The 12,495-nt window shown below is 47.5% G+C and overlaps 1 protein-coding gene across 1 annotated transcript in view; it reads left to right on the top strand.

Annotated features, from left to right (window-relative positions):
- The window catches only part of tonsl (tonsoku-like, DNA repair protein), a 74,730-nt gene that overhangs the window by 53,480 nt on the left and 8,755 nt on the right, over positions 1-12,495 (top strand). The window contains exons 17-20 of the mRNA XM_067969122.1: positions 2,608-2,714; positions 5,845-6,001; positions 9,615-9,693; positions 11,789-12,096. Coding sequence (XP_067825223.1) covers positions 2,608-2,714; positions 5,845-6,001; positions 9,615-9,693; positions 11,789-12,096 — 651 coding nt within the window. The remainder of the gene's footprint in view (positions 1-2,607; positions 2,715-5,844; positions 6,002-9,614; positions 9,694-11,788; positions 12,097-12,495) is intronic.

Raw genomic sequence — 12,495 nt, 5'->3', positions numbered from 1 at the left:
CCCTCCGCTCGGCTCGGCTCCTCTCAGCTGTTCTCAGCGCTCTGAAATCCCGCCTTTTATCGGACGCTCCCTCGGCTCGGCTCCTCTCAGCTGTTCTCAGCGCTCTGAAATCCCGCCTTTTATCGGACGCTCCCTCCGCTCGGCTCGGCTCCTCTCAGCTGTTCTCAGCGCTCTGAAATCCCGCCTTTTATCGGACGCTCCCTCGGCTCGGCTCCTCTCAGCTGTTCTCAGCGCTCTGAAATCCCGCCTTTTATCGGACGCTCCCTCCGCTCCGCTCGGCTCCTCTCAGCTGTTCTTGTGTAACAACCTCTTGTGTGGCACCTTATAGAATGCCTTTTACTATATCCACTGGTTCCCCCTTATCTACCCTGCTAGTTACATCCTCAAAAGAACTCTAATCGATTTGTCAAACATGATTTCCCTTTAATAAAACGGTGTTGACTCTACCTAATCATATTATGATGTTCTAAGTGTTACCACGTCCTTAATAATCGATTCCAGCATTTTCTTTACTGCTGATGTCAGGCTAACTGGCCTGTCTGTAGTTCTCTGTTTTCTCTCTCCCTGCTTTCTTGAATAACGGGGTCACATTTGCTACCATCCAATCTACAGGGACCGTTCTAGAATCTAGGGAATTCTGGAAGATCAAAACCAATGCACCCACTATCTCTTTTATAACCCTAGGATATAGGCCATCAGGTCCAGGGGACTTGTCGGCTTTTAGACCAGTTAATTTCTCCAGTACTTTTTCTTTACTGATCTTAATTACTTTAAGTTCCTCACTCTCATTACACCCTTGGTTCCCCACTATTTCTGGTATGTTTTTTGTGTCTTCTACTGTGAAGACAGATACAAAATATTTGTTAAACATCTCTGCCATTTCCTGATTCCCCATTATAATTTCTCCTGTCTCAGCCTCTAAGGGACCAACGTTTACTTTCACTAATCTCATCCTTTTTACATACTTGTAGAAGCTCTTACAATCTGTTTTTATATTTCTTTCTAGTTTACTCTCATTCTATTTTCTCCCTCTTTATCTACCTTAGACAACTCACCCTCTCACATCTATGTAATTGGCTTTTTTTAAATTTAAGACTCTAGTTTCAGACTGAACTACATCACTCTCAAACACAATGTGAAATTCTATCATATTATGATCACTCTTCCCCTTAACTGTAAGATTACTAATTAACACAATACCAGATCTAAAATAGCCTGTTCCCTAGTTGGTTCCTCAAAATATTGTTCTAGAAAACTGTCTCGAATGACACTCTAACTGCACTCCGCCTGTCTTGCCATCTCTATCTAAACCCTGAGTAATTTATTTAATCAAAATTTTTATGTAATTAATTCACTTGGTTTATTTTTAGTTTTTTTTTTAAAACTAATTAATTTATCTAGTTTATGTTTTCATTTAATAAAGTATTAGCAAGTTATAACTTCCTAGTTTAAACCACTCCCCCAGCTTAGAGAGCAAAAAAAATGTATTACTCCCCAACCAGTCACCAACCTGCTGTCTCTGACGTCACCGGAGCCGGGAGTTTGTACCCTAGCTCAATGGACGCGACTGGAAAATCTCACACTTTTTAAACCCTCCGTAGTTATTCTAGTTCTTTATCTTAGATCCTTTCCTCAATACTTATCCTCGATACTTGTCTTAGTTACTTTGGGTTCTGCCGCTCCTTCCTCTTTGCATTGACTCTGACGTTACTCTTTCAGATCTCTGCCGGTGTTTGAATCGGTCTCAGGCCTCCCCTGTCGCTGTGCTTTATATCCCCGCTCTCGCTCAGCTCCCGCTCCTTCTAGTCTCAGGCCTCCGCTGTCGCTGCGCTTTATATCCCCGCTCTCGCTCAGCTCCCGTCCCTTCTAGTCTCAGGCCTCCGCTGTCGCTGTGCTTTATATCCCCGCTCTCGCTCTCGCTCAGCTCCCGTCCTTGCTTTTGTACTCTATGCCTCTGTTTCTAAAGCCCATGATCCCATATGCTTTTTTAACTTGTCCTGCCACATTCAAAGATTTGTGTACATACACCCCCAGGTCTCTCTAGTCCTGCACCCCCTTTTAATATTGTACCATTTAGTTTATATTGCCTCTCCTCATTCTTCCTACCAAATGCATCACTTCACACTTCTCTGCGTTAAAGTCCATCTGCCATGTGTCTGCCCATTTCACCAGTCTGTCTCTGTCCTCCTGAAGTCTGTTACGATCCTCCACATTGTTTACTACAATTTCAAGTTTCGTGTCATCTGCAAACTTTGAAATTATACCCTCTATACCCAAGTCCAGGTCATTAATATAGATCAAAAAGAGCAGTGGTCCTAATACTGACCCCTGGGGAACACCACTGTATACTTCCCTCCAGTCTGAAAAGCCACCGTTTACTGCTACCTGCATCAGTTTCTCAGTTGTTTGGTTTGGAGACTCTTAAAGAAGATGCTGGGTTTCCCCGAGTGTCAGAGATCCATCTGACCAAAAGAAAAGCTGATAGTGTGTTCTGTTTCTCAGTGCTAACATTCTTCACCTCGATGACCACGGTGTTGATTTAAAAAGGGAATTCCTCGGTAGTTAACAGAACTCTCAGTAATCCTTCGATCCCCTGTCTCTCCCCAGAGTTCGGCACCACAGTTTGTACAACCTGTCAACCCAGCGGTGCCTCCATCAATCAGAGTGAGGGTCAGAGTTGAAGATAACATCTTTCTGATCCCTATACCACACAGGTATGGTATAAGCTTTTGTTTTTCCAGATTGGGGTGGGTGAGATCACACAAACGGACCCACCTAAATAAGGGCCAATGCAGCTTGATGATCAGACAACCCCTGCCCACCTGCAGCCTTAGAATCGCCTGCAAGAGGCAAAGAACAGATTTAAAGCCAAGGCCTATCATAGTATCATACTAGGTACAGCACAGGAGAAGGCCATTCGGCCCATCGTGCCTGTGCTGGCTCTTTGAAAGAGCTGTCCAATTCCCCTGCTTTTCCCCATAGGCCTATAAATCTTTTCCATTCAACTATTTACCCAATTCCTTTTTGAAAGTTATTATTGAATCTGCTTCCACCGCCCTTTCAGGCAGTGAATTCCAGATCAAAACAAATCGCTGCGTAAAAAAAGTTTCCTCATCTCCCCTCTAGCTCTGTGTCCTCTGGTTACCGACCCTTCTGCCAGTGGAAACAGTTTCTCCTTATTTACTCTATCAAAACCCTTCATGATTTTGAACACGTCTATCAAATCTCCCCTTAACCTTCTCTGTTCTAAGGAGAACAACCCCAGCTTCTCCAGTCTATCCACATAACTGAGGTCCCTCATCCCTGGGACCATTCCAGTAAATCTCTTCTGCACCCTCTCCAAGGCCTTCACATCCTTCCTAAAGTGCGGCGCCCAGAATTGGACACACTATCCAGCTCAGGCCTAACCAGTGTTGTATAAAGGTTTAACATAACTTCCTTGTTTTTGTACTCTATGCCTCTATTAATAAAGCCCAGAATCCCATATGCTTTTTTAACAGCCTTCTCAACTTGTCCTGCCACCTTCAAAGATTTGTGTACAAATCCCCAGGTCTCTGTTCCTGCACCCCCTTTAAAATTGTACCATTTAGTTTATATTGCCTCTCCTCATTCTTCCCACCAAAATATATCACTTCACACTTCTCTGTGTTAAATTTCATCTGCCAATTGCCATGGGTTCTTCTCTTTTAGAAAAGAGAGGCAGAATGGAGAAGGAGAGGGGATAGCCCTGATAATAAAGGATGAGATAAAGGCAGTGGTGAGACAGGATCTTCACTCAGAAAATCAGGATGTAGAATCAGTTTGGGTGGAGGTAAAAAATAACAAGGGGCAGAAAACAGTGGTGGGAGTAGTTTTCAGGCCCCCTAACAGTAGTTATAGTGTTGGACAGAGTATAAATCAGGAAATTAGAGGAGCATGTAACAAGGGAAATCCAATAATCGCGGGGGACTTTAATCTTCATATAGTCTGGGCAAACCAAATTGGCAACAGTAGTTTGGAGAACGAGTTCATGGAATGTATTCGAGACAGTTTTCCAGAACAATATGTCGAGGAACTAACTAGGGAACAGGCTATTGTAGATCTGGTATTGTGTAATGAGACAGGGTTAATTAGTAATCTTATAGTTAAAGATCCTCTAAATTTAAACAAAATGAGTTGTCTAAGGTAGATTGGGAAATTAGATTAAAAGATATGGTCAATAAGCAATGGCGAACTGGTCCAGCTCTCCCTTGAAGGTTTGCAGAGAGTCAGCTCTCAATGCATGAGCTGGTCTGCTATCCTCTTGGGAAGAGATGATCAGCCTGCCATCTAACCTAGCCCCACCATTGTGTTACTTATACCCATGGACCATAGCTTCCCCCAGTCTATCTAATTGAAATAACCTAATAGGTACATAATCTAAACCTTGAACTATTTTATATACCCCTAGCCAATAACCTCAAAGTCTACACATCTCTATATACACCCAGCTTTTTAAGCCTCTCCGATTAACTATGGTTGCTTAAAGTGGGATTTACTCTTGTGACCTTCGTCCAAAGCCTCTATATTACCCACCGTATGAGGGGACCAAAACTGGGCACAGTATTTGAAATGAATTAGCTCATTTCAGCTGGAGATTGGCCTCCGACTGTGAATGAACAGGGCAATCTGCCGGAGTTTCTGCTCCCGCTCCCTGTCCTGCGTAGAATTTTACAGCACAGAAACAGGCCTGTCGGCCCAACTGGTCCATGTACCCACACGAGCCTCCTCCCTCCCTACTTCATCTCACCCTATCAGCATATCCTTCTATTCCTTTCTCTCATGTGTTTATCCAGCTTCCCCTTAAATGTATCTACACTATTCACCTCAACCGCTCTTTGTGGGAGTGAGTTCCACATTCTCACCACTCTCTGGGTAAAGAAGTTTCTTCTGAATTCCCTATTGGATTTATTAGTGACTATCTTATATTTATGGCCCCTAGTTTTGGTCTCCCCCACCAATGGAAACATCTTCTCTATCAAACCCTTTCATAATCTTAAAGACCTCTATCAGGTCATCTCTCAGCCTTCTCTTTTCTGGAGAAAAGAGCCCCAGCCTGTTCAGCCTTTCCTGATAAGGATATCCTCTCAGTTCTGGTATCATCCTAGTGAATCTTTTTTGCACTTTTTCCAGTGCCTCTATAATATGGAGACCAGAACTGTGCCCAGTACTCCCAAGTGTGGTCTAACCAGGGTATCATGCTGGAGTCCGGCTCGGTGTGGGTGCGATCAGGTAGCAGTTCTGGTACTGGGCGAGCGACCCAGAGAGCAGAGCTTCAAACCCCGTCCTGGCAAGCTGTAATATTGACTTTTAAAAAAGTCTGGCTAACACCAGAAAAATTACCAGATTGTTTTTTTAAAAAAAAACAACTGGTTCACCAATGTCCTTCAGGGGAGAGAGCCTGCCACCCTTGCCCCGGTCTGGCCTACAGGTGACTCCAATCCAACGCTGTGCGTTTGGTTCCTAATGCTCTCTGCAATGGCCTAGCAAGCCATTAAGTTGTGAACCGTGAGAGCAGTATTTGCAACCTTGCCAGCATCGCACACATCCTGAGAACAAATGTATAAAAAGGACAGGATTGGGCATTGGAACAGGAGTCGGCCATTCAGCCCCTCGAGCCTGTGAGATCATTGTGATGCCTCCGGTGGCAAAATAGCTAACCAATGATATAGTCCCCTGTATGAAGGGTGCGGGGGGCAGCTGTACCCAGCACGATGAGGAGAGGTGAGCAGTGGAAGATGAGCTCCTGTCTGAAGGTTCAGATTCAGTCGGTCGGAACTGTGCAGTTTGCTGGATCTCGGTTTAACCTCTCCTCCTCCCCCACAGCGACAGTGAGGTGCGCACCGTGTCATGGCTGGCAGAGCAGGCCACAGAGCGATATTACCAGATGTGCGGACTGCGCCCCAAGCTCACTCTGAAAAAGGAAGGGGCTCTGCTCGCCCCTCAGGACCCCATCGTACACGTTCTACAGAGCAACGAGGAGGTAAGACCCAGGCTGTGAGCCTCAACACTTGGTCAGGTACAGAGTAAAGCTCCCTCTACACTGTCCCATCAAACACTCCCAGGGCAGGTACAGCACGGGTTAGATACAGAGTAAAGCTCCCTCTACACTGTCCCATCAAACACTCCCAGGGCAGGTACAGCACGGGTTAGATACAGAGTAAAGCTCCCTCTACACTGTCCCATCAAACACTCCCAGGGCAGGTACAGCACGGGTTAGATACAGAGTAAAGCTCCCTCTACACTGTCCCATCAAACACTCCCAGGGCAGGTACAGCACGGGTTAGATACAGAGTAAAGCTCCCTCTACACTGTCCCATCAAACACTCCCAGGGCAGGTACAGCACGGGTTAGATACAGAGTAAAGCTCCCTCTACACTGTCCCATCAAACACCCCCAGGGCAGGTACAGCACGGGTTAGATACAGAGTAAAGCTCCCTCTACACTGTCCCATCAAACACTCCCAGGGCAGGTACAGCACGGGTTAGATACAGAGTAAAGCTCCCTCTACACTGTCCCATCAAACACTCCCCGGGCAGGTACAGCACGGGTTAGATACAGAGTAAAGCTCCCTCTACACTGTCCCATCAAACACTCCCCGGGCAGGTACAGCACGGGTTAGATACAGAGTAAAAGCTGCCTCTACACTGGGTTGCGTGATAAATAAGGGAATGTCAATGGATGTTATTTATGTGGATTTCCAGGTGGCATTCGATAAGGTTCTACACAAAAGACTGTTAGGGAAAATGGAAATGCATGGAATTGGAGGCAGCTATTGACATGGGTAGGGAATTGGTTAGCAGGTAGGAAACAGAGAGTAGGGATAATGGGTTTATACTCCAGTTGGCAGCATGTGACTAGTGGTGTCCCCTAGGGATGTGTACTGGGCCTCAGCTTTTCACTATATATTTATAAATGACTTAGATGAAGGGACAGCGAGCATATATCTAAGTTTGTTGATGGCACCAAGTTAGGTGGCACAGTAAATAATGTAAATGGGAGCAGAAAGTTCTGAAGGGCCATTGAGAGATTCAGTGAGTGGGCAAAACTTTGGCAGATGGAGTTCAATGTGGGGAAATGTGAGGTCATCCACTTAGAAAAATACAACCGAGTATTTTCTAAATGGTGAGAAGCTAGGAACTGTGGAGGAGCAGAGAGATTTAGGATTCCATGTACAGAAATCACTTTTAAAAACTAGTGGACAGGTACAAAAAAGAATTAAAAAGACTAATGGAACGTTGGCCTTTATCTCAGGGGGCTGGAATACAAAGGGGAGGAAGTGATGTTCCAGTTGTATAAAGCTCTGATCAGACCACATCTGGAGATACTGCGTTCAGTTCACAGCACCCCAGGAAGGATATATTGGCCTTGGAGGGGGTGCAGCGCAGATTTATTAGAATGATACTGGGACTGAAAGGGTTAAGTTACGAGGACAGGTTGCGCAGACGAGGCTTGTATTAAGAGATGATCTAATTGGATGTGTAAGATGATTAAAGGATTTAATAGGGTAGATAGAGAGAAACTATTCCCTCTGGTGGGGGGAGTCCAGAACAAGGGGGCAGAACCTTAAAATTAGAGCCAGGCCGTTCAGGGGTGATGTCAGGAAGCACTTCTTCACACAAAGGGGAGTGGGAATCTGGAACTCTCTCCCCCAAAAAGCCGTTGATGCTGGGGGTCAATTGAAAATTTAAAAACTGAGGTTGATCAATTTTTGTTAGGCAAGGGTATTAAGGGTTATGGAACCAAGGCGGGTACAGCACGGGTTAAAGATCAGCCATGATTTAGTTGAATAGTGGAACAGGTCCGAGAGGCTGAATGGCCTCCAGTTGGAGTCAGCAGCAAGGGGACGGGAGGGGCCCCGGGGACGGGAGGGGCCCCGGGGACGGGAGGGGCCCCGGGACTGGAGGGGTTGGAAGGGACGATATGTTGAGATTTTACTCTCGGATGCCGGTAATTGACGTGACTCTAATTTGAGTGGAAAGATCTTTATTGAGTTTCACACAAGAGCCAACACGTGCGGTGTTGGGGCAGTGATTTACAACACAGAGCAAGAGATCCTATCACCCAGTCCGCACTGAGTAGAGTTGTGTCTGTCTCAGGAGCCTTGAAGAAAGCACTTTCCACCCCGCCTGGGGTACCTTCACCGATTGGTTATCTCTCACATCTTCTGCCCCGCCTGGGGTGGCCTCTTGAACTCCCCGTCCTCAGCCCTGCCCCGCCTGGGGTGGTCTCTTGAACTCCCCGTCCTCAGTCCTGCCCGGCCTGGGGTGGTCTCTTGAACTCCCCGTCCTCAGTCCTGCCCCGCCTGGGGTGGTCTCTTGAACTCCCCGTCCTCAGCCCTGCCCGGCCTGGGGTGGTCTCTTGAACTCCCCGTCCTCAGCCCTGCCCGGCCTGGGGTGGTCTCTTGAACTCCCCGTCCTCAGCCCTGCCCCGCCTGGGGTGGTCTCTTGAACTCCCCGTCCTCAGTCCTGCTCCGCCTGGGGTGGTCTCTTGAACTCCCCGTCCTCAGTCCTGCCCCGCCTGGGGTGGTCTCTTGAACTCCCCGTCCTCAGCCCTGCCCCGCCTGGGGTGGTCTCTAGAACTCCCCGTCCTCAGTCCTGCTCCGCCTGGAGCCACTTTTATTGATCCGGATCGTTGGTTGAAATGTCGAATAGCTGTTTGGCTGGCCTCCAACATCACCAGTCGTTACTCCTGCCGAGTCTCTACAATAATACCAGCTCTGGGTGCTCCTTTTATGCCACTTTTGGGAGTGGACCCAGGGTCAGCTATTGACGTGGGTCCCTGCCCTATTGGGGTTTTCCAGACGGGCGAGGTGCGCAAAGGTGCTTCGGATTCTTTGTTCCTTTACGGATAAAGGGTCAGCCTCTCCCCCGCCCCCGGTCATCTTCCACCTTTCAGGGGTCTGTGGAAACAACTTGTGTCCCCCCTCTGGCCTTTACCAATCATCACCTTACACAGTAGCTTAAGACTATTTTGCCTCATCTTATCTCGTCTTGCCTTTATGTCAAGGCTGGGAGTCCATAGTTCTCCAGGCCTCCCTCGACTCCTTCAGATTCCAGGCCAGGTCTCATGGAGCAGCCTTGTAAGGCTCCATTGTTTATGGCTACCCAGTATCTGATAAGGGTCCCAGTCCTAACTAAGTCAGGAATGTTGTTTCATCTTTCAATTTGTTCGTGTAAACAGGCCAGAAGGTGGAATGTTGAGGCTGCCTTTCTGGCAAGTTGATTGTGGTCTAAGAGCTCCCCGCTCTGATATTAGTCCCGCACGGTTCACACATCCAGCACCAGAGAATTTAGTCTCACCAAAATCACATAAAAAGAGTTACACATACAGACACCATTATAGTGATCTCACTTGCCCACTGTACTATGAACAACGGTACAATCTTACAGGACCCTAGGGTTGGAGGAGATGGAAGGGGCCCTAGGGTTGGACTAACAGACGGGGGGTGTCCAGATCAGAGCTGACAGGCATTGCTATCTTGCTGCCCTTTTACCGCGCACTCTGTCCACGTCTTGTTATCCCGACTGTGAGTTGACGGTGGAATGAGAATCTCACCCTCCCTGCCATGTGATGCGATGTGATTGTTGTTTCAGGTCCTGGCTGAGGTGCTGTCTTGGGACCTGCCTCCGCTCACAGACAGATACAAAAGGGCCTGTGACAGCCTAGCACTGGGTAAGGAACGACATTTAACACCGCCCGTCTACGGTACAGAACAAGTATTATGCTTTATGTCTGGTGTCAATGCCCTGTGTCTCACTGTTGATATTCTTCGATGGTGTTTTGTCATTCATGATTTTGATGTCTCCCTTCCCCTGTCAGCCGTACCTAAGGGGTAACTCTCTCCCCTCTAAGTCAGAAGGTGGTGGGTTCAAGTCCCACTCCAGAGACTTGAGCACCAAATCTGGGCTGACACTCCCAGCGCTGCACTGTCGGAGGGTCAGTACTGAGGGAGCGCTGCACTGTCGGAGGGTCAGTACTGAGGGAGCGCTGCACTGTCGGAGGGTCAGTACTGAGGGAGCGCTGCACTGTCGGAGGGTCAGTACTGAGGGAGCGCTGCACTGTCGGAGGGTCAGTACTGAGGGAGCGCTGCACTGTCGGAGGGTCAGTACTGAGGGAGCGCTGCACTGTTGGAGGTGCCATCTCTCGGATGAGACATTAAACCAAGGCCCTATCTGCCCTCTCAGGTGGACGTAAAAGATCCCACGGCAATATTTTGAAGAGTAGGGGAGTTCTCCCCAGTGCCCTGGCCAATATTTATCCCTCAATCAACATCACTTTAAAAAAAAGATTATCTGCATCGAGTTACAGCGAAACTAAAGCACAGAAACAGGCCATTCGGCCCAACAAGTCTATCCCGGTGTTTATGCTCCACACGAGCCTCCTCCCTCCCTATTTCATCTCCCCCTATCAGCATATCCTTCTATTCCTTTCTCCCTCATGTGTTTATCGAGCTTCCCCTTAAATGTATCGACATTATTCACCTCAACTGCTCCTTGTGGGAGCGAGTTCCACATTCTCACCGCTCTCTGGGTAAAGAAGTTTCTCCTGAATTCCCTATTGGATTTATTAGTGACTGTCTTATATTTATGACCCTAGTTCTGGTCTCTCCTACAAGTGGAAACATTTTCTCTCCGTCTACCCGATCAAACCCTTTCATTACCTTAAAGACCTCTATCAGGTCACCCCTCAGCCTTTCTCTTCCAGATTATGATGTGGAGATGCCGGTGATGGACTGGGGTTGACAATTGTAAACAATTTTACAACACCAAGTTATAGTCCAGCAATTTTATTTTAAATTCACAAGCTTTCGGAGGCTTCCCCCTTCGTCATTTTCACATCGTTCACCTGACGAAGGGGGAAGCCTCCGAAAGCTTGTGAATTTAAAATAAAATTGCTGGACTATAACTTGGTGTTGTAAAATTGTTTACAATTTCTCTTCCAGAGAAAAGAGCCCCAGCCCGTTCAGCCTTTCTTGATCATTAAATCCTCACAGTTCTGATAAGATGAATGTGAATATTTTTTGAACCTTATCCAGTGTCTCTATATCCTTTTTATAATATGGAGACCAGAACTGTTCACAGTGCTCCAAGTGTGGTCTAACCAAGGTTCTATACAAGTTTAACATAACTTCCCTGCTTTTCAATTCTATCCCTCTTGAAATGAACCCCAGTGCTTGGTTTGTTTTTTAATGGCCTTATTAACCTGCGTCACTACTTTTAGTGATTTGTGTATCTGTACCCCCAGATCCCTCTGCTCCTCTACCCCATTTAGACTCTTATTATCCAAGCAGTATGAGGCCTCCTTATTCTTCCTACCAGAATTACTATTATCTATAGTGAAATTCATTTGCCAATTACATGCCCATTCTGCAAGATTATTAATGTCCTCTTGCATTTGACGCATTCTCTCCCACCCCCCCCCCCCCCAACCCCAAAAAATTTTGTCTCATCCGCAGATTTTGAAATTGTGCTTCCGATTCCCGTATCCAAATTGTTTGTAAATTGTAAACAACAGTGGTCCCAGCACCGATCCCTGTGGGAACACTACTTCCCATCTTTCGCCAGTCTAAGTAGCTACCCTTAACCCCAGATCATTATCTCATTGCTGGTTGTGGGATCTTGCTGTGTGCAAATTGGCCACTGCGTTTCCTACATTACAACAGTGACTACACTTCAGAAAAAGTGCTTTGTTGGCTGTAAAGCTCTTTGGGACGTCCTGAGGCGGTGAAAGGTGCTGTAGAAATGCAGGTTCTTCTTTGTTTCTTCAGCTGAGAATCGTCTGGTGATGCGGGTCTGCGAGACTCAGGAGGCCAGCGCCTGTTTCCGATTATCCAACCTCTCCTTGAACAAGGACCAGCTGACCCCCATCCTGCGGGCGCTCAAGCTACAGACCGCCACCCGCGAGCTCCGCCTCTCCGCCAACCGCCTTGGCGATGCCGCCATGGACGAACTGCTGGCCAGCCTGGCGACCATGCCCAACCTGACCCTGCTCGACCTCTCCTCCAATCAGATCACACATGAGGGCTTGAAGAGGCTGTGCGACCCCTCGAGACTCTCCGGGGAATCCCCCTTTCAGGTGAGCCTCCGTAAACTATCTACTGGGAGCTGCTCGGTCAGTGCAGCCAGTGCAGTCCTGACGTTTCACAGGTACACTTCAACTGAGAGACTATAGATTTTGTCGTGTGAAGAGAGCATTTTGATCTGTACAGCACTGGGGGAAAGATTGAACTTTCACATATAAATACTGTGGCTACAAGAGCAGGTCAGAGGCTGGGTATTCTGCGGCGAGTGACTCACCTCCTGACTCCCCAAAACCTTTCCACCATCTACAAGGCACAAGTCAGGAGTGTGATGGAATACTCTCCACTTGCCTGGATGAGTGCAGCTCCAACAACACTCAAGAAGCTCGACACCATCCAGGATAAAGCAGCCCGCTTGATTGGCACCCCATCCCCCACCCTAAACATTCACTCCC

This window comes from Heptranchias perlo, chromosome 2, assembly GCF_035084215.1.
Source record: "Heptranchias perlo isolate sHepPer1 chromosome 2, sHepPer1.hap1, whole genome shotgun sequence".
NCBI lineage: Eukaryota > Metazoa > Chordata > Chondrichthyes > Hexanchiformes > Hexanchidae > Heptranchias > Heptranchias perlo.
This window is presented reverse-complemented; position numbering and strand designations above follow the sequence as displayed.